At 40.0% G+C, this 22,433-nt stretch overlaps 1 protein-coding gene across 4 annotated transcripts in view; it reads right to left on the reverse strand.

Moving 5' to 3' along the window:
- Positions 1 to 2,321: 2,321 nt before the first annotated feature.
- Positions 2,322 to 22,433, reverse strand: part of PHKB (phosphorylase kinase regulatory subunit beta) — a 67,088-nt gene continuing 46,976 nt past the window's right edge. For 2 of the 4 annotated variants that reach the window (XM_039721138.1, XM_039721135.1), the window contains 11 exons: positions 20,029 to 20,090; positions 19,778 to 19,940; positions 18,898 to 18,979; positions 16,765 to 16,822; positions 14,930 to 15,020; positions 13,142 to 13,344; positions 10,924 to 11,058; positions 7,491 to 7,620; positions 6,992 to 7,099; positions 5,567 to 5,707; positions 2,322 to 3,313 (listed from right to left, as the gene is read on the reverse strand). In XM_039721138.1, coding sequence (XP_039577072.1) covers positions 3,176 to 3,313; positions 5,567 to 5,707; positions 6,992 to 7,099; positions 7,491 to 7,620; positions 10,924 to 11,058; positions 13,142 to 13,344; positions 14,930 to 15,020; positions 16,765 to 16,822; positions 18,898 to 18,979; positions 19,778 to 19,940; positions 20,029 to 20,090 — 1,311 coding nt within the window. In that variant the 3' untranslated portion in view covers positions 2,322 to 3,175. Of the gene's footprint in view, positions 3,317 to 5,566; positions 5,708 to 6,991; positions 7,100 to 7,490; positions 7,621 to 10,923; positions 11,059 to 13,141; positions 13,345 to 14,929; positions 15,021 to 15,888; positions 15,980 to 16,764; positions 16,823 to 18,897; positions 18,980 to 19,777; positions 19,941 to 20,028; positions 20,091 to 22,433 lie in introns of all 4 variants that reach the window. The other 2 variants (XM_039721134.1, XM_039721136.1) reach the window with 2 other exon arrangements.

Raw genomic sequence — 22,433 nt, forward strand, 5'->3', positions numbered from 1 at the left:
TATGACAGTAATGCTGAAGCTGCTCTTATCAGACACTGCTTGCTGATGGACCTTGATGAGAAAACATTGCTCAGAAAAATGCCCCATCAGTGTTGTGATACCATCACATCCCCTGCTCCAGGGCTGAGCCAAAAAAAGCCTGTTCAGATCTGCATCTCTTACTGCAATTTCAGCTGTGATGGATTAGGAAGTAATGAAGAGGATTTCTCAGAGACTGATTTATTATTAACATGGTTGTGCATTTTTTTCTGTATCTGTTCTGTATCAGTTGCACAGACTGATTTGTAAGAGAATAAGACTGAAAATTCATGTGGAGGAAAGCAACAAAGCCAACAGCAAAAATGCCAAGAAAGCCTTGAACTGCTTGTGTCAACTTCTTCCCTCCTGAATTCTCCTGAGGACTCTTGCAGTCTGAAATGTCACATGCATTGGGAACATGACACCTGTTAAGTGGCACAGGAATCCAGTGAAGACTGGTTTTGGTAAAATTGAAGGTGACTGAGTTTGGGGGTGCAGAGGGGAGTGGGGTTATGTGTGTTTAAATCAGGAGTTGATACTGGAGATTGGTATCTCCCTTTGTTCTAACAGTAGAGGAATGGTTTTTTCCTATGGTTTGCTTAACTAAAATAATTTGGTGTTCTCAAGAGTGTCTGATAGAGGAATCTGGAAAAAAAGTGGTGCTAAAACCAACCTGCATTTACTCCACAGCTGAACTTTAAGTAAGTCCTCAGCTGTTGTTTTCCCATTGCTTGAATGAATCTTGCTTCCCCTGTAAGCAGAATGGGTTTTCAGGTATTGGAGCACTGTGAAGGTGTATGATAAGGAAACTGAATGGTGTGAACCATTTGGGACTTACTTCTTTAATACCTGGAGCAACTCCATTGCCAGTAGGTCTTGCAAGTACACAGGGCACTGTAGTGACTAATGCACCTGCAGTTACAAGCTTGTAACCCTCAAAGGCATCTCCTTCCTTATCCTTTTGAGGCAGAATGTTTTTAAACAAATTAGGACCAAGTTAAATATTAACCACATCACTTTTGGAATGCGGCTGTTTAAAAACTGTCTGGTTTACCCTTTATTTTCTGCTATGCTATTTTATAATGTAGAAAAATATTTAATCTAGATTTTAATTTCTATTCCAATTACCTTGTGTTATCTTATAAAGCTATAATTTAAAAGGCAGGTTCTGCAAGAGCCGTTTGTGTCAAGTTCCTGTGCCTTGCTCCTACTTCACGAAGAGAAAAATTAATGGTATTGTCCCTTCAGATTCAAGAACATTTTTCAGAGAGTGTGGACTCTGCTGGATTTTGGTATCTTTATCTTCTCATTTATCCTTATTTTGTAGCAACTGAAAAACTGTCCCAATCATAATTTCATAAACCATGTTTTCAAGGCCGTAAAGGAAAACAGGAGCAGTTTGCATGGATTTTCATTCCAGGTTTGTATAAGGGTAAATGGTCACTGGCATTTTCATTTGTTTGCAGTTCTAAAGTTCAAACCAAGATCAGCAAACCTGAGGCTTACCAATAACTGAGGTGCTAATGGAACAGGAGAGAAGGAGAAAATAGGGCTAAGAATTAAACTGAGTTACACTTTAAATCATGTGCAATTGCAAAACCAGAACTGGACCTGCTGTCTAAGAAAGTGCCTGGAGTCATGTGGAGGGTCTGTATGTAAAGGATTGTTTCCTTTCAATAGGCTTTACAGTTTGTAGACAAGAGTTATGTTCTGTATTTTATGGCCAGAGATATGTCCATTTCAAATAGTGTTGCTAAAACCTACTGGAAACAGAGATGTTGCTGCTCCTGTGACCACTGAGCCACGGCCAGCTGCAGGCAACACTGAACAGAAAGGACGAGTGCAGTCCAGTGCAGCTGGTCCCTCCCAGGGCAGTGGTGCAGTGGCAATGCCAGGTCCTGCTGTACTGCTGGGAGGAGTGGCTGAGCCAGTGCTGCCACTGGGGCTCTGCTGAGCTGTCCCCTCCTTGCTGCAGCCCTGCAGCCAGCACGGGGCTGCTCCAGGGACTGACCCTCCTCAGGCTGGGCCCACCCCGAGCCACGGGGCATCCTCTGGGTCTGCTTCCCTTCCCCTGGCACCCCCACTCTGCTGGCACAGGAAATGTGCCACAGCAAGGGGAGCTGCAGCTCCTCACTATCAGGCTCATTAGCAAAATGTTTATGGATCTGTTCTAGAGCTTCAGTGGGTTTTGTGCTGCTAAAAGTGGCACTTCAGTGCTGCAGGGTGGTTCCTAGTAGTAGCAGGTCAAAGGTTGCCACTACAGTCAGCAGGAGGCTCTTTGCATGTCAGAGTATTTTTGACAGTTTTTTTTTTTTTTACAAGCATTTGCTTTTTATTATTTTCACCAAAATAAAGCATATAGCATACAGTGTTTTCACACATTTAGGAGATAAATAAGTGTATCTTGAATTCTTTAATACCATGATAACGTTTGTAATACAAAGTTATCTCTTCATTGATTTTAATTTAAATACAGCTTGTTTGCCTTTTTTTAAAAAACAAACTTTTATTGTGTTACCATACATTTCCCTTGTTAACTTACAGATGTTTAAATAACAACTGGGAAAATACAGTGATGTGTATTGCTAGAGATAAAAAGTTGTTCTGTTAGGATGAAACCTGTATATCAAGTTACCAGCCTGTAAATTAAAAAACCCAACACATTAAATGAATGCTGTCACTTGAACTGATAAAGAAAACCTTAAGAGAATAAAATACTTCACCTCCAATTTGTTTGTAGAATAATAAGAAAATAATCCAGTTTTTGTATTTCCACACTGATTGGTATGCATATTCATTTCTCTTCTACTTGTGTGCAATTATAAATAAATAGAGGTATAAGGACAAAATCTCATACTGCCGTTCCCTTGAATTTACCAGCTACAGTAAATGCATTCTTTAAAATCATAAATACATTCCCATTCAACTTAATCAAATACCATAGGACTAAACTTCGTGTGCTCAGTTTCATGCTGCATAGCTGAGAAAGGAAAAAATCTGGTGGCACTTGGTATCTTTAATGGCACTTCTTTCAGCAAAGGACAGGATGCATTTGTGTCACTAGCCAGGGTTACCCTTCAAACCAGTCCCTTATAATTGGCTTGAAAAATGCATGAACACTAAGTAAAGCAACAATTCCAGTGCTGGGTGCCAAACTTTAGCTAATGGTGCAAGGATCATCGTGGCTTGATTTCATTTCCCCTTCCAGCAGCAAAGTGATCACAGCCTTGCTCAAGTAGCTGCACGTTCCCTTTTTCCCAAGCGGGTGGGTGTTGTAGAATGCAGTCATGTCACTCTGCTGAGAGGGAACAGAGGCTGCCATTAGTGTGAATGTGGAAAGCAGCCACACTCAGGGAAACAAGAACAACATCAGACATGGTAAAAATGCAAATGTGTTTTTTGACTCTAAAACTAGAGAATAATTCTGCTCAGTTTTCAGAAATCTCCCATATGTACTTACCTGCATATATTTCTTCACTGAGATTTCCAGGACTGCACAGATACCACCTTCTTAACATTTTTTAAAATGTCATAGCTGTCAGAGAACAACTGCTCTCCTAAAACATGCAGCTGTGTGGTGCCTGTGTGGTAGAATGGTGAGCCAGGGCCTTGGGTGTGCATGAGGTGTAAACTGACTGAAGATTTATTCAGAAGGAAAAAATCCAAGATCCAAACCACAGGTAGCACATGAACTCATCCATTAATCAGATCACCAAAATAGGTGTCCTTCACTGAACACCTGTTTTTCACAGTTAGTGACATTAAAACACCTGCTTACTCTCAAATTATGTATTAGCTGCTCTAAAAAAGCTTTAATGCTTTAATTCAGGAAATTAGTTACTTTTATTAAATCAAGGGCAGAGACTGTGTGGAGAAAATAATAAGACTTCTGTAGTTTTAGGGTGTGTCTGAACTTACTAGAATAAATACTTTTGACATTTATTATATGTTAACAGGGAATTAACAAAGTTCAAAATATTTGCAAGCCCATTTAATGGAAGACCTTAGTTCAGACAAACCAGGAGCTTTGACAGTGTCAGGAAACCTTGAGACAGCACCCTAGGAACAATCCCAGACAGGGTTACAGTTACTGCCAGCAGCATCCACCTGGGAATAGGGGAGAGCCAGGTTCCAAAAAATTTTAATGTAAGGAACTGAATTTCCAACAACAATCTTAAATACTAGTCACAACTCTGAGCTGGGGGTTCTTTCCAAGAGACAAAAAGGCATTATTCTAAGTAGGTCTGGGCTTGGAGAAAAAAATCCATCACTTCAACAGAGGCTAAGGCAGCACCAGTAAAAACTGGGGTTTGCATGGCATTTTCCTTTCTGTTTGTACCCACTGGGGATTTGTAGCTTGTCACAAAAGTCAGTAGCAAATTCCAGGTGCTGTGTGGAGCTGGCACTTGAGAGCCATTTTTGTGGATGATGGGTGGTTTTGCTATGGCCACAGAGTCACCACCCTCCACCATGGACCAAAAGGATGATAATTTCCAGGAAATTGTGTTCTTCTCTAAACAAAGGCATTGTCCAAACTGACACACTGCTGGGGCTGCGTGTCTGGCTTGCTTTCAAACCTTAGTACGAAAAGTCAGTGGCACAAGAGTGAACAGTGAAACATTTGAAAGAGTTCTTAAGCAGCACATCCTTCCTCATCTTTTAAAGGAACTAAACATTCAGTAAGAGGAAGGGCTGCTGCATGTCAATGCTATGAATCAATAGATTCTTCAGAGCTAGCACAGATAACTTCAAATATATTGTCCACAACAAAATGCCAGCTGGAGCGAGGAGGATCATCCTCAGTAGCTCTGGGACTTGTCCCACTGTTTTATCTCCTCCTTCAGCCAGGCCAATAACCTGCCTTTATTACAGAATTTCAGAGCTTTGAGGCACCAAAACTTGTAGTGAGACTATTCAGAGATTTATAAAGCATAAAACCTATGCTAATTCTAGTGAAAAATATATTAAAAGTATTTATTCTTCTAGAATTTTAGCCAAACTTTTGCCAGTTCATGAATGCAAATCTAACAGAAAAATCAGTAACTAAGAACAGTTCTGTATCTCAAGTTCCTACTTTAATGCTGTCAATATGAATTCTTTGGTTATTAAAGTTTTCTTAGTCTCTGTGTTCATAAGAGGCTAAGTTCACACTTCCTCACTGAACTTTTGTTATTTCTTTTGTTATTTTTTATAGTTTCTTTTGTTATTTTTAACTCTTCTCTGTTCTAGTGTCCCTCCTAATGAATTTTTTCCCCTTTGAGGAGAACTCTTCCAGCTCACTAAGAGTCCCATTTCAGAGCCATGGAACACAGAGTATTCTCCTTACTGTAACATTTTGAATTTACAACTCAGCAATAAAGTGCACCTCTTTCATCTCTTCTTAGAGGCTCTTTGCAGACCTAGGCAGCATTGGGTATATTAATTTCTTATTTGTGTTCCTTTCTGAACTTCTGTCAATTGCTTTTTACTCTGAACTGCACAGAATTAACATTCAGAAGGAACTTCAATAAGAATGGTAAATTTGGTAAGACAGCAATATTTTACTCACTTGATTTTCAGCTCCCTTTGGACTGCTGTGATCTTTCTGGAAGTCATGAAATGCTTCTTGCACCACCTTGTCCAAGTCCACTTTGTCCTGGAACTCTAGCTCAGGATTTCTCTCCAAAATAACAGATATAACCATCAGCAACTAGAGGACATAAAAAGATTGTAAGACTTTAAATTTCATTTTTTTAAATTCAAGTTACATAATAGCACTGCTAGTAATTGCATATGCCTCTTTCAAGCAGGAAGCCATTTAATAATGGCACAGGTAATAGGGCACAGATAATAGAATCCTGACTTTGATAAAAGAATCACTGGAAAAGCAGGCTTTTATGAAAGGTTACAATTGCTGGTGACTGCCTAGGTAAGGGCATGGTGTAAATGATTGACATTAACATCTAACTTGGCTGGGAGCCAGGGAAGTTATTTTCCATTTTATTCAGTTCACTGTGTGGCTGCACAAATGCTGTGGGGAGAGTGGAAGGCAGCAAACACTGAACCTCAGCATTTGGTGTTCTGAGGCATAATCACAGCTGCTAAAATTCTGTTATGATGAAGTTTATAAAAACCAAAGAGAACAGTCAGCAGTAAAGCCTCAGTTCATCAGAGCTGACGTTTCTTACATCTGAGAGGGGTTTAAAATAGAAAGGTGGGCATGATGAAAGTCCTGTTTAACATCTGCAGGTAAGAAGTGGAGTCTGCATGGGTCACCTTGGGTTTGGTAATTGTGTTACCTGTTAGCAAAAACTGGAGTGCTCCAGCAAGCAGCCTGAGCATGAGCTGTGAGCCAGAATTTGGAGGGGTTGGATGTTCCTGGGGAGGAGCACTCACAAGCACCAGGGGCATGGACTAACAGTGAGTGCTGCTGACAGCACAGATGCCAGGTACCAACAGTGCAGCTGCTCCTGATCTGTTCTACAACAAACATTGTGTGCAGTGGGGGAAGGATTTAAACAGCTCTTGCTCTCCTGTTAGGATGAGGAACACAAGGAAGTGGGAAGGTGGCTGATTCAGTAGTGTAAAACTGCTCACTAGGCAGCCTCAGCAAAAAGGAAAAGAAGAATTGTTCAGAGGGCAAGCTGGTTATTTCAGAGCAGTTCTCCTTAGGTGTAGGAAATTGTTAGGAAAAGGCATGGGCTAAGGACTTGAAGGAAAGCTACAGTGGAATTATTAGATTTTTACCTCCTCTGACCTAATTGTATTGCTGGTGTCATTAATATTTGCTGAAGGGGAAGAACATCATGAACTCACTGTTCTGAACATGTAACAGGAACCTGTTTAATCATAAAAACCTATGGAGAAACTCTGAAGCAAGTGTTTATATGGAAAATGCTATTTCTTCAAATATTTGAGTCAAAGTTATTTTTTTGTTTTAGGCTGTGACATACTAATGCACACTATAAAATGTCATTAGTTATTGGCCACAGACCTCCACAATGATCTGCCTGTACTGGGGCTGGTCAATGTTTTGCAGCATATCTTCAACTAGGAGGGAAAAATTCATTTCATACATCGTCATATCCGATAAGGTTGGTTGCTGAAAAACAAATCATACTTTTAATAAAAAACCACATGCATTAAATCAAACCCACCCCCAGGCAGAGCCTACTTGCTTGCTGAACAAATAATATTCAACTAAGAAATAATAACCTTTTTGTAATCAAAAAGGGAGCAGATTTCAGAGTTCATGACTCAGAAAGAATCTTCTACACTTACAGTTTTATAAATGTGCTTTAATAGAAATAATTTGCTTTCATTCTATTCTAATTGTATTGTACTCCAAATAAAATAGAAAACTTGAATTATTTCCCCCCAGTTAACAAGTTACTCTAAGTATAACATGATGGCATGAAATAGCCATTAATGGTAAGGTATTTCAGCATTATGGGCAGGTGGAGCAGCAGCACCTGAGCTGTCTGTGGGATTACCTGGGGCAGGAACCTCCCTGCCACGATGAGGCCGTTGGGGGTTCTCTCCAGGATCTGCCACACGCGGTCGTAGAAGCCCGCAGGGGTTCTGTTCAGGGAGCCATCCAGCTGCCTCCTGTTGAGCCAGCTCCTGGGGGCACACAGGGACAGCCTCAGCACCCCTGGCACTGCACACCCTGGGAGCCAGGCAGGTGAGCAGGGAGCCACCCAGCACCCCTGGCACTGCACACCCTGGGAGCCACCCAGCACCCCTGGCACTGCACACCCTGGGAGCCACCCAGCACCCCTGGCACTGCACACCCTGGGAGCCAGGCAGGTGAGCAGGGAGCCACAGGCACCTCTGCTGCACACACAGCACCGTGTGCAGGCTGTGCTCTCTGCTGAGGGGCACCTAAAGCAAACACAGGGGCTCAGCAGAGAGCTCAGTGTCACCCTTGGGGGTGTCTGTGCTTTATGGAGCTGCAGAAGAAGCAACAATTATGAAATCCACCCAGTGCAGGCCAGTAACAGCAGCAGATCAAATTCATCAGGTCTAATCCTACAAGAAAAATGCATTTCAGCAGAATTGTTGAAGGCAGGGGTTTTTCCTGATGGTCTGTAGAAAACAAGTGGCCTGCAAATCTAGAAAATTCAACAGAATGGTTTTGTAAAACTCAGGCTTTAAGCAAACTGAGTCACATTCTTCATGAATCACAAATCCTGTTTGCCTTCACAAGTATACCAGCTTTTTTCTTTTTTACTTAAAACCATCAAGTATGGAATTTAACTTTTCTATTTTTTCTCCTCAGTGTTACTATAGGAATGGGGCTTTAGCCAAAATGTTTAAAACACCAGCAATGGAACTTGAAGAAGTGGCATCCGCGGGTATGAATTAATGGGTGAATTCACAAGACAGATTTAAGTCTTGTGTGGCTGTCCTGAATGTATTTGACAGAGAGGATTTCCTCAAGTTACTTAGTCCTTAGCTGCTTTTTGAATTCTAAGTGTCTGTAAAATGACTTGTTCCTGCAGACACCAGCGTGCTTGATGAAATTGCCAAAATATCACAACTGCCTGCATGGTTTTACACTTAAGTTTTTCAGTGTAGCTCAGTCTCAGCTACACCACAAGACAAAGCAGACAGAGTGTTGGTTTGGGTTTTTTCTGTGTTTTGGTTTGTTGGGTTTTTTTGGGTTTTTTTTTTTGTTTTTTTGGGGGGATTTTTTTGGTGTTTTTTTTTACACTTAAGTTTCTTAGTGTAGTTCAGTCCCAGCTTTACACCACAAGACAAAGCAGACATAAGTGTTAGTTTGGGGTTTTTCTGTGTTTTGGTTTGTTGGGGTTTTTTTTTTGTTTGTTTGGTTTTTTGTTTGGTTTTTTTGTTTTTTGTTGGTTTTTTTTTAAGAATAAAAGGGAAGCAATTATCACTAGGTAGTGCATTTTCTGAAAAGTTTGAGCTCTAGGTAATGGGTATCTCCTTTGTTCTCAGAAAGTGTATGTTTAAAGTTAACCCTATGAAGCCAGGGCTAAGCCAACATGCAGTGTGGGCTCTTTTCCTGTATTACTATTATTGGGTAAACAGGTAAGAAAAAATTTCTCATAAATCACTTCTCAATTAAACACTAAACTACCAAAAAGGTGTGTCTACTATGACAGTTCCATCTTATTCTCTGTACAGCTCTGTCCTTGGATTAGGATAAGAAAACTTCCATAAAAGCAAAAAGATCAGTGGTGTGGTAAAAATAACAAGTTGTTTTCTTAATACAAAAAAGGAAGTATTTGAAGATGTCAAAAATGCTCTGACCCACCTACATTAATAGGGTCAGAAAAGAGTCTTGCAAACTGAATAAGCAAAGGGAGTTTCAGAACTGGTTAGACCATTAAAAGAACAATACTCCATTTAAAAAGAGTTTCTAGCAATCTTGTGACCTACATAAATAGATTTAGAAGTGTAATCTGTGAAGTCTGTGCTTGCAAAAATGTCTTCTGTGAAAACTCGGAGAGAGGTTAGTTGTGGAGAGACTGTTAGGGAGGTAAATAGACCATTAGCCCTTCCTGTATGACAGATTAATTGGCAGTGAGCTATGGTATCACATTATCAGAGATTTTTTTTTCCTAAAAAAATCACAAGAGTAGGAAAAGCTGTCCTCAAAAAGAAAAAAATAAATAAAGAAGGGGAAAAAAAGAGTATTCTGTATTTCCTGGCAGGCAGAAAACTTGTAAAAACAAGTCAGTAATGGGCAAGGAAAAACGAGTTCGCAATACTGTACAGGAAGTTAGAAGCTTGAAAGTTTCGAAGGATATGCTGGTGAGTTTTTGTACTCATATAACTCAAAAAAGAATCCTCATCCTCAGAAACTCAACCCAAGTGCCCTTCAGTGACCTGCCCATCATGTGCTACAGCATCAAAAGCAGCAGCTGCTGTGGCAATGCAGGTAAAATCTCTGACAAAAGGTGGTGCTTGAATTGCTCACTGAGACTGACCAAATGCTTCCTAAAGAGCATTAATATTGAATGGAAAATGCTGCCAAGGGCTTGTTCTGCTCTGGTTTCACAGGACAATGTCAGCCCCAGCATGAGCAGGGACAGCACTGAACAGCAAGAACTGAGCAGCACAGCCAAGGTCTGAAAAGCATCTGGGAGATACAGAACAGAGCCAGTGGGACTGAGAGGTGAGGCAGTGACTGAAGGAGCTCTTTTCTCAGGGATTATAGGCTGGGAAAAAACACAGGTGTGTTTTGAATGCAGCAGGAACAGAAACAGCAGGATGTGTGCTGTAATTCCTTTGTTGAGAGGAAAAGCCCATCACCCATTCAGTCAAGGGCTATGGAAATTATCAGCAATATTATGTGCCGAAGTTTAACTTAACCAGAAGTAAAACCAAGAGGAAGAGTTCTGACTTCACTCTTACCAATAAAGTTAAGTGGTAATACTGCAATTTTAACTTTTGTCTTGCATACTTGGTATCACAATGAATGTTCTTTTTGGCAGCTGGTTACAGCTTGGAGAAAAGACTCCAAGTTTCAGGCAGCAGCACTATCTTTTAAGAATGCTAGAGAACATCTGCTCTTACTCATATAATAACCTAGGAGAAAGCAGGCACTGAACAGCAGATAAACTGTTCCTACAAGTCACTTAAGTGGAGGTATTGGGTAATTTTTGGCTTCTTTCCCCACATCAAAGAGTGTAACAGTTCACATTATAGCAGACAGATCTCTTTTCTGTGGCAGTAAAGAGATTTCCACAAAGATAAAGCTGAAAAGGGAATATGCAATAGAAAAGAAATAATTCTATAACCTGGGCCCATGTGAAATAATGAAAAAGTGCATTTTTGCTACCTTCCCTTAAAAAATGACATAGCTGATTGCAGATGCCTGGTGATTGCAGGTGCACACAAGGCAGTTCAGGAACATCTCTGGATGAAATGAGGAGGCACAGCCCCAGCCCTGGTTACCTGCCCGGCTGCTGAGGCTGCAGAATGTCCAGCAGGAGCTGCTTCACCTCACTGGGGGACATCTGGTACAAGTCCTTGGCTGGCATATCCCCAGCACGGATCTTCAGCTCATACTTCATTGCATGGATAATCCATCTACATAGGGAGGAATAGATTTATTCATTAAATACAAAGTTTCCAAATAGGAAAAATTACTCTAATAAAACAGCTCATAAGAATTCCACACAATCCTGCTATTTGGCTGCCAGGATCTGCATAAAATATCAGACAAATACTCTCCTACTCTTCCTGTTTGATTGGAACATGATACAAGCTGAAAGGGATAATGCAATTAAGAAATGTGTTGTGAACCATGTTTTCCATGGAGAAGATTGATTGGACTACATTCCCTATATTCCATGTTCATTAAGGCCAACATTTACCTGCCCTTTGATGTTAAAATTCCTACTCAGAATTATGCTCTGACTGTATATGCATTTTGCTGATGAGTGTTAAAAAGCCATAAAATTTACAATACTTTACATTTACAAAGACTTCAGGGTTTATTTCTAGTTTTAGCCTTTGAAATTCCTTTTTTGCAGTCTATCACACTTTCTGCTCCTTTTTGAAAGAAGATTTGATTCAATAAAAATGTAGCAACAGTGAAGATTTTTAGCCTGAGGTATCAGAGAGGCAGAACTTGGCAGAGTGTTGAAGGAAAATGCTGAGTTTTATTGTGCACATTATGTAAAACCAGTGCTCCAGCCTCTGATGCAATATTAAAGATGAAATAAGGTACAGGCACATCAGAAGCTGGATAAGCACAGAACTCAGCCTCTTACCCTCTACACTGGTTCAGTTCAAGTAGGCTTTACTGACAGAAGGAAACTGAACTAGTTTTTCTTCAAATAGTCCATAACACCTGATCAAGGCTTGGGTACATCAGAGCCTTTCTGTGTTTATCTGAAAATGCAGTCAGAGATTTGGGCTGGCCTCTCCACAGCCACATTCCGTGGTCATTTACCTGTTTAATTAACCAGGTGCAGAATGTTTCTGCTTGTCTAAGTCAAGTCCTGATCCCTTCTAGAGAGTTCTTAGTAACCACCCAGAATTTGGAGATGCCTGGCCAGCTGGTTCAGTGTTGCTTTACATCTGAGGTTTCCAGGACCATGCATTGGAGGCACAAGATACCAGGGAGCATTATGGTCCATTACATTAGCAGAACATGCTACTTTCATTTAATTTAGCAGGTGATGAGAGTCCTCCCCTTGTTAGTAAGATTAACAGCACAGCTGGCTCAGGAACTCTCTCCCCACTCAGATGTGTCTGTGTGTGAGTTCCTCACTGGTATTTTCTCTTTGCAGTGGCCTGCAAGCCACACCAAAGTCAAGAATGGACCTTCTGCTGAGCTCTTCACTGATAAGAGGTGAATTCAAGTCAGTTGGCTGGGAGTTTTTACAGTAATAGGGCTGTCAGAAACTTGATCTATTTCAACATGAAAGCCTGGAAACAAATCAATAACAAGACACTAAATCAAATCATTATCAAAGTGGAACGGCGTTTCTGTGAGAAGGTTAATTTTGCTCACTGGAGTGGGTGATAACACTGAAATAAAGGAAATTGAATCTCTAGCATTAACCTTGGGAGAAAGAAGAAAAAAATTGCAAAAAGGATTAGCTACAGAGAATAAGGAAGGGGAGGAAAGAGGAGTAACGTGGATCTGTGGAGGGGACAGAAAAGCATTTAAGTGCAAAAGGATACTTCCAGTTAAATGTAATACAGGCAATTTTTTGTTTTATGATGACTGGAATGTACTGCTAAAGAAAAAATATGAATCTTGTATGCTAGAATAAAGGCTGCTGGTATCTACCTCCAGTGCTGAAATACTGTATTTTTCTCTATGGAAAAAAATATGGAAGATGAAACACTTAAGTTCTGATTCTAAAGCGTGCTCAATGATTCAGTAAATCTCAGTCAGTAGCACCTGGCCTCTTCAAAGAAGTGCTTATTCAAATGCATGTCTCTTCCTAAATGAGAAAAAATTATTAACTCCTGTGGGTAGCAAGGTAAATGCAGATACCATGGAATGTGACAGCACTCCAGCACAGCCTATTTGTAGGTCACCTTGTCAAGGAGGAAAAGAGAACAGGTGGGAGGTAAATGATGTTTTAACCTTGATTCAGGCTTGTGCTTCTCTGAAGTCTACATTCCCCTGCAATCCCAGAGGTACTTTACTGACCCAATCCGTATCTTCAGCATTCCACTGAAGAGTTCTGGGGAGTTGGAGATGATCCAGCCAATATGGATGACAAGTTCCTGCTGCACCACAGCTTCTCTTTCATCTTGCAGCCGGCATTTGTCGTAGATCATGTCCTTAATCACTGCAGGTGACAGGGGGTTAGAAATAACTGCTTCCTCCTGGCCAAAAGCTCCCAGCGTCACCTGCAGCACAGGGAGAACAGCTCAGAGGATGGGGACAGCAAGGAAAGCACTGCAAAGCAATTCAGAAACTAAACTGCATCAACTTTGCTTTGCTTGTTAAAAACTTCACAATCCAAGGGTAATTTTATGTCAATGGCTGATGCTTGTTAATACTGTTAATTGGATGCTATTGAAGTAATAAACTTCACTAACAACCACAGTGAATATGGAATCTGTTTTTCCAAATTAAAATAAAAATACAAGACCACTGCTTTGGCTATAATCAGGACTGTACATTAGGTTTAGACAGTTATATAATTTCATACATTTCAGCTGTGGAACTCAATTAAAATTCAGAATTAAATTTATAGTTTTGTTTTCTTATTTCTACTAGCATGCTAAAAGTTACAGCCTTAATTTTAAGAAAATATATTGCTGGTACCAGATTGTTTAACCACAAAAAAGGAATTTTATTACAATTCTGTTTTGTTTTTAATCTACTGTCAGTAAGACAGCAACACTAGTTTTTCTGCTATAATAAAGATCATTGTTATAATGTGATCAAGGAAGGGAGGTTAGGTTAAAAAGTTGCCAATGGCCTCAAATTATGGTGCATGCAGGTGTAGCCTTCTCTAGAGCTGAGCAGCGCCAGAAGCACAAACCCAGACCTCAGTCTGGAGTCAGACAACAACATTGCATGTAAGCAGGTATACACATACATATACATAATACAAAAATACAGACATATTCAATTTGTATTATTTAGAAGCAACTATTCATGAATTTAATTAAAATTATTCTGCTGAGCAAGAAAAACAATGTTGTTCTTGGGAAAGGAAAAAACACAATTAAACTTTCTTTGAAACAGAAACCCTGACAGACCTTTTGCTCAGCTGCCACCCACATGTTGTCTTATGCTCAATCACACAGAGAATGGTTACATTTCATTAAAGAAGTCTTTTAAAAGATGCCTTAATACTTCACTCCATCTACTTCTGTCAAGTAAGAGGGCATATAGACCAATCACAGAAAGGTTTGGGTGGGCAGGGACCTTAAAGAACATCTTGTTACAACGTTCCTGCTCCAAAACCCATCCAACCTGAACACTCCCAGGCATGGGGCAGCCACAGCTTCGCCAGGCAGCCTGTGCCAGGCCCTCCTCACTCCCACAGGGAAGAGTTTCTTCCTAAAATCTAATCTAAACCTGCCCTATTTCATTTGAAAGCAATTCCCTCTTGTCCTGTCTACAGGTCCTTGTCGAAAGTCCCTCTCCAGCTCTACTGGAGCCCCTTTAGGCACTGGAAGGTTTCCAAGGTCTCCCTGGAGACCTTAAACCCAAGGAGTTTCAGAAATCACGCCCCTTCCTGTCTTCCATAAATCTGAACTGTCTTTTCAGTTTTAATCTTTCATTAATTATTACTATTCAATTCAAAATACAATTATTAAACACATTATTTATTTTCTCTGGATTTCTCTTCTTTGATAAGGTTTGTTTTAAGCCATTGCATACTTTTAAAAGAAGCATCAGAGGCCTTGAAAATGAACAAGCCATTTGTTTAGTTTCTGTTATCATTCCTTAGTGCAGTTCTGAGGAGCAAGGACTTACCTGCTTGCCCTGAACTAAAACATTAGTAATAGATGGTGCAAGGCTGTCCACTAGTTTACCTAAAAGACTTGCTGCGAAGCGCACAACAGACCTGAGGGCAGAAAACAGAGCAATCCCACTACATATCACATGCTAGTTTAATGAATTCAGACAGCAATCTGAAGTCTGCCACAGCAGAATCTCAAAATTAACTCAGTGAATACATACGTTATTTACAAAGTGGAATTTGGATCAGATTTTATGCAATCTCCTGTAGGTTCTCATTTTTTAGTTCAGATATAGGTTAATGGATCAAAAATATATTTAGTTAGAACTCATTAAACTACCAGTTCCATAAAAAGCTTCTTGTTCTCTTCTCAACACCATCTTAAACAAAGGCAGGTGAGAAATGCCAGCTCCTCTTTTATGACATTTTCATCATCTTGCAAGATAACTTTGGTAATTTTTAAATATATTTAAGGAAGAGTCAGAAAGATTTTGCAAGAGAAAGTATAACACATAACACCAAAGCCTTGCTGGGTGTTCCATGCTGAGGTAATATTTTGCATGTGCAGCATGAAAAGAAGAGACTTGTGTCACCTGCCAGGTTAAAAACAAGCTGTTACTTCTAAGAATCACATTTTTCCATGTATGCAGTAGATGGTTAAAGATATGAATACATTTAATAATAATTTCCTGACAAAATACACACCTAACAGAACTGTAATTGAGCTTTTCTAGTTTAGGTTTTGAGGCTACTAAGAATCATTTATTCACAGAGATGAGGAATAAGCTGTAATATTCTATGGTGTTAGTAAAAAACTCAAACAGTTGATGTTGATTCCTGTGAAAACTGCTACACACTCCTTAAGATCAAGAGCAAAGCATTTCAAAAATGCATTAGCTGATACTATCAAAATGCAAATAAGCAAAAAAAATATATCTCACAGAGCTGCACTTCAGATTTCTGGGCACTTTACCTGTTTCCCATGTACCAGTAAAGTAGTAATATGTGGGGTTATAGAAGAAGAAAATTTCTGTGCAAATGCAGCACTGTAGCGCAACACCAACCTATATGTGTGTCACATGGCAGTCAGGGAAGAGAAATGAAAAACAGTTTACATATTTTGTTCCTAAAAATACTTCTGATTTTTATTAATTACAAAAAATACCACCAAGGTATTTTGGGTCTATGTCATTATTGGAAAAGACCCATTTAGCTGTACATAGAGACAAAAATGAAAAACATATTTATATTTACTGTCCTGTTAGGAATAGTTACAGAGTGAGAGAACAGAGCTCAGGACAGGCTTGACTTTGAGAAAAAGAAATTAAACTTCTACTGAGCTTCAGGGCAAAGAAATTAATAAACAACATGTAAATATCAACCTACTTGCTGAAACCTTTTAAAGTTATTGTGTCAAAGTCAGGCTCAAAGCAAATTACTTCAGGGCAATAAATCGGAGTTAGTGCGTCAGCTTAAATGATTTATATCTTATCACCAGCCTTCCTACATAGAGCTATTGACAATATTTTATCGTGCCCTGTAAGAAATAAGAATATTAACATTCTTCTCACATTATTTCAATGTAATGAGGCCTGTGTATTGGCAATAGCACTCAGTGCAAAACCAGCCTATTGCTTTTGTATTTAAAAAGATAACAGTAAGAAACTGCTTCTTAATTTTTTAAAGGCTATTAAACCAGACCTTCAGCTGCCATGCACCAATACAACTGTCAGGAAAGCTGCCATTTTGCCCCCTTTAAGCGTGTGAGAATCCAGCCTTACTTTCTATAAAAACATTAGGAAAACAAAACTGGTGTAAGCCAGAAGGAACACAACATTTGTATACAAACCAGAGCTTTCTGCTGCCTGCTCGTCTGTAGATTCTTTCAATGTGCTCAGCAACAGTACCTAAAGGCATTGAACAAAGAAAAGAAAAACAAAACACGAGCAAAAAAAGATGCACAGGTTTTCATTTAACAGCAATAAGGCAAGTTTGATGAGACCAGTTAATTCTGAATCTGCACTTATCTACTATGCTCTACATCTAAAATTCAGATGCAATCAAGTTCCCTGTCTCCCAGTGTATGTTGTTATGAAAAAGCCAAACCAGATTTCAGCTGAATTTGCTGTGAATGCTGTAGAGACACCTATAATATCACCTGTTCTTGCAATATATTGGGGAAAATAAATCTACACAGAAATTTGGCCTGTAAAGGTACACCCCATCATAAGGTACATCCTCAAACTGCAGAACCTAAAGCTCTTCAGCCTCTGTTTTTAGGTATCTGTTTTATTGATTGGGTGATTACTAATGTCAGTCTCAGTGCCCATGCAGGGCAGTCTTAGTCGGACTCAGACCATTCAATACAAGGTGCATGTTAAAAAGGGCATCATCACCCACTGTCTCACATGGGATGGCACTGAGAGGGCTGTGCAAGTCAGCTCTGAACACCCAGAGGCACAATTGCACTTTTTTGGGCCTAATTGATTTCAACAGCGTTTTTAAGTTCATCATCAATGGTTGTAAGGGGTAACACTGCTTGCTTACAGAGGTTAGGGAATCTGCCTTGAGCTGTTTCTAGAGCAAAGAACACAACCTACAAAGGACCAGGGAAAGCTCCTGAGGCTGCCAGAGCCTCACAACACTACAGCTTACTGCTGGACAAGGCCACTTCAGAGCCTGCATGTCCTACTGTGCAGACTGCAGCAATGCACTGGGTTATCAGCCAGTGTGTTTGATTCCATTTGAGGTGGCTTTCCAGTCCTGTGTGCTATTTTGGGCACCACAAGAGAAGAAAGATAGAAAGATGTTAGAAAGTATCCAAAGGAGGCACAGGAAGATGTTGAAGGATTTAGCAGGGAAGCCCTGTGAGGAGTGGCTGAGGTGACTTGGCTTGTTGAGCCCAGAGCAGAGGACACTGAGGACAGACCTCACTGGGGTCTGCAACATCCCCAGCAGGGGCAGCAGAGGGGCAGGAGCACATCTCCTCACTCTGCTGACAGTGACAGGATCGAGGAAATGGCTGGAGCTGAGGCAGGGGAGGTTCAGGTTGGGTATCAAGAAAAGGTTCCTCACCAGAGGTGGCTGGGCACTGACCAGGCTCCCCAGGACTGGGCACAGCACCAGCCTGACAGCTCAGGAAGCTCTCAGGCATGTGGGGGGATGGCTGGGGTGTGCTGTGAAGGATGATGATCCTTCTGGGTCCCTTCCAGCTCAGAATATCCTACAGATTCTATCATCTTTTTAACATAGCAGTACAGATATAATGCATGTCTATGCCAATATGACAGCTCTTCTCACATGAAGCAGCCATCTCATACCAAAATGAAGAAGCAGGGCTCTGTAACATGAGGTGGGAAGTCCCACTGCCTGATGAGTAACTGAGACTATATTATTTGATTTGAATAGCCCTCTTTTTTTCTGAGTAGTTATATATAAAAAGACAACTAAAAAGCAATCTTTGGGAAAAAAGACAAAAACCCAAACTTTGCAGCACAAAATCCCAAAGCCTCAGTAGCCTTCTCAGAATTATATACAGGAATTTAGACCCTGTGCTCTAAAACAAAGCCATTATACAAAACCAGAGCATCACAGCTACATTGAGCTGAAGTGAGATCACGTCAAAGCAGAATAAAAATTCAGTAGAAAGCCTCATATAGTTCAGACTGTTACAGACATTTAGACTTGTCTTTTGTTTCTGTTTTCTTTGTAAGGTCAAATCCTGTTCTTTTTTTCTCATCTATGCATTCAAAATTACAACCAGATACAGCACTGGCCTACAAACAATCTAAAAGCACTCATATACCCAGCAGCTCATTCCCCACCCCACCATCAATTTGCATCTCCTATTTAATGCAGAAATTGCTCTGAATGGCAGAGAAAAGAGCTCCACAACTGCTGGCATGCACAGCTATTATTCATGTTCATTGCAACTAAACACACAGCTGCTTCCTCAGAAGAGTCACGTGGAAGCAGCTCTTACCTTCCTTGGTGATAAAATTCGGCCCTTCCCTTTTGAGCAATATACTTGAGAGTAACACTTGACTTGCCAGGCAACTGCAGTCCTTAAATAAAAAACAGCAACAACAGAACCATAAACAGCCTTCAGATTGGCACTGAAGCAAAGCCAGAAGAGCTATTCAAAATTTCAGGTGAAACCAAAGGGCCTTTTCTTCTTTTCAATTTAAGGAAAAGTATAATTATTTTATTTTCAAGAGGATTTCACAACTATTCCATACCCTGTGTATGCTGTATCCTTGTCACTGCTGCTTGCAGAGGCTTCTCTGTGGATCATATTAAGCTGTAATAATTTGACCTTGGAAAACTTTCCTGATTTTTCATTCTCAGGTCCTTTAATTTACAGCAGAAATGCTTGTAATAAAATAGAGCACCAGTAGAACACCTGGTGTGTTTGTATCAACACTCAATCTAGAGCAGTTACTGGTAGTTTTCCTCTAGGTACAGGGAACAAGTGACAGATTGGAACTATCCCTTGATGCCATTAAGAAGCTCCCAGTCCATGCAAGTGAATACCCACTGCTCAAGTCTTTTGACTTGCAGTTTGTCAGTAAAAGATCTGTTCTTAGGACACATGGCAAATGGATCCAGATGGTCACAAGGATCATTGGGGCAGCTGGGAGAACAAAGCCAACAATTACACGTGAAGGGCCAGGAAGCTCTGTGATAGGTAAAGAGGAGGATTCCCCGAGTATGGAGAGGAATATCAGGTATTTCATGTTATTAGCTGTGCCCCAACACTGATCATGCTGATCTAGGCAGGCTGCTGGTAAAAAGAGTGTCAGCACAGAATCTCTTATTTCACGAGAATGAAGTTACACTGTACTTTTATCAAGTTTCCTTACATTAAGTTTCTGCAGGATCTCATATGTTGACTTGTTTTTCCAGTCATTAATATTTACATCTGGTTGCTGCTCAAGTTCAGAAGCATTGGGAGTACTAGATTGTCTCTTGACTTTTGAATGTTTTGGAAGATCCAGCTCCTCCAAACTCTTAAATACAGGAGCCCTGAAAAACAAGTATTTCATTTCTTCATGATTCAGAAAATATTTCAATAATAACATAAATCATCACTACTGTTTACACATAGCCTTACTCTTCTGTTTCAGCGATGCTTAGGAAGTCAAGTTGTTCAACAACAGCTCCAGATATCAATGTCTGCAATGAAAAATTGAAAACAAATTTTAAAATATATACATAACTATATAGCTGTCTTTTAAACTCAGTATGTTGCTGGTGGTTTCCATTGAGAAAGTAGTTTTTTAATCTACAGTTCCAAATATTTCACAGTTTCAGAGTATTTTTGCTCTTTCATGAGGAAAAAGCTTGAGGCAGCAGAAGTCTCTTGGGGCTGCTGTCTCCTTTTTGCTCGTGTTCCATTGTTCTTTTGCCCCGTCCAGCTTCATCAGGCACTGCCCACCCCCAAAGCCAGGGCTGATGGAAACACTTGAGGCTGAGGATTTGCCTTCCTCAGAGTCCTGCACAGCCCCCACGTTCTGGAGCCCAAAGCTCATTATTCCAGGATGGCTGAAGGCCAGGAAGTTTTCCTGTCAGCCTCACTGATGTTTCAGGCAAACACTACAAAGAGCATTCCCACTCTGTACTCATTCCCTAATCCAAGCATGCCTGGCCTAAGTTTGCTTCCAAATACTTCCATCTCAAAAGGTGACACAGCTGAAACTCAGTGCTGCATTTATCTGATGCAGTCATTACAATTCATTCACTCTGAATTTATAGGAATTCCCCATTTATCCACTGCCAGAGGAAATGTATTGTACTACAGCATTTTTAAGACTGCTTTTGATGGTTCTAATTAGCTAAATAAAACTGAGTGTGTTTTGTGAACTTTTATATTCCATTTTCATTGTACACAAGTTGCAGTAAAACATTGATCTGTTACACTGTGAGATGACAGAATATAAAAACCCTGCTTTGCTTTTATTACTGGTGCCATTCATTCTTTGCCTTGCACATCTGCTTGAACACATGATGACAATGAAGGAAAAAACCAGAAAAGAGCCACAAACTTCTGAGCATACAAAATTTTAAATTAAATCAGATTTGGTATACTTTACAGAAAAAAAGAGCATTCACCCAATTAGAGATACACATTCTCCCTTAGGCATGTTTAACATGTGCACCTAAATGAAGCAGCTGAATGCAACTGACAAGGATCAATATATATTTTGTTGGAATAAATGAATTATTCAAGAAAACACTAGGAATTAGACATGTCCCTTGTTCTTTTCCCAAATCCTCCCCTCTAATGAAACAAGACTGTTAACAAAATGTGCCAGCTGTGCAGTAAGAGAGAGATTCCAAGTGCAGTAAGACAGAGATTCCAGCTCAGCTGCTGCAGCAGGCACAGGGTGTCCCAGCAGGAAAGGCACCCACCACCATCTCCATTGTTTGTGGTCTTCCCATGTGCTCTTTTTAATGGCTAAATAAAGCAAAGACCAGTGACTGCCACCATCTTAAACCCTTTAAAACAACTCCTTACTTTTGTATTAGAAAAAGAATCTTTCCAGAAGGTCAGTGAGTATGGAAGGCAAAGTTTACTCCCCAGTGGCTGTCCAGTGTAGTGCTTAGAATAAGGACACAGGTCTGATAAATCTTTGTCTGATAAATCTTTCTTGCAAGGCAAGAAAGTCATTGCACTGCAGTTAAATTAGAAAGAAAAGAAAACAAAACAACCCAAAACAGCACAAACAAAACAAAAAAACCCAAAAAAACCAAACCACAACAACAACAACCCTGTAGCCAAATGAAAGGTTTAAAGGTTTTCCATGGGCAGTAATGGCATTTGCTGTAGGAAGAGCCAGTGGTACCAGGAGTGACTGCATGACCTGCATGTGAGCAGGAGAAATACATAAATACTTAAAGATTCCAAGGATATCTTAAATCATCACAGCTAGAAGCATTTCCTTTCCCAATGACCCAGCTCTTCTACAAATTAATGATTTTCTAGGGAACAAGAAGTCATTACTCTGTCTTTAGTTGTCTCTCTTACAAAAAAAGAATAGTTCAATAGGTGTAAACTAAGATTAACTACCACATAGGAGTATGTAAAATCAGCACCTGTCTTGGTAATTTTCACATTTTAATGAAGGAATGTTCCTGCTTTAAGATTCATTCTAACAGTAAAGATGTTAAAACTAGATCTTAGTTCTTGTAAGAATTTTAATATATGTGAAGCACCTTTATTTCTCCACTCTGTGATTACCTAATCAAAAGAAATCCCTCAGTGCTTGACACCGTGGCTTTATCCTTTGGTAGTAATTTCACAAGATTGCCTAACAAAAAACATCCCTTTCCCTTCTGAAAATCCTCTGTGAAGATTATGACTTTCAAAAGACTAATCAAAGGGAATTAAAATAAACCCATGTTTCTGTTGAGACAAAACAAACAGTACAAAATGTCTTGAGTCTTGACTCCTTATTTTTAGGAAACTAAATAAAATTAGAAGTGAGATAAACCTTACCAAAAGTGGTAAGAATACAT

The sequence above is a fragment of the Passer montanus genome, unplaced genomic scaffold, assembly GCF_014805655.1.
Source record: "Passer montanus isolate IOZ18808 unplaced genomic scaffold, ASM1480565v1 scaffold45, whole genome shotgun sequence".
Classification (NCBI taxonomy): domain Eukaryota; kingdom Metazoa; phylum Chordata; class Aves; order Passeriformes; family Passeridae; genus Passer; species Passer montanus.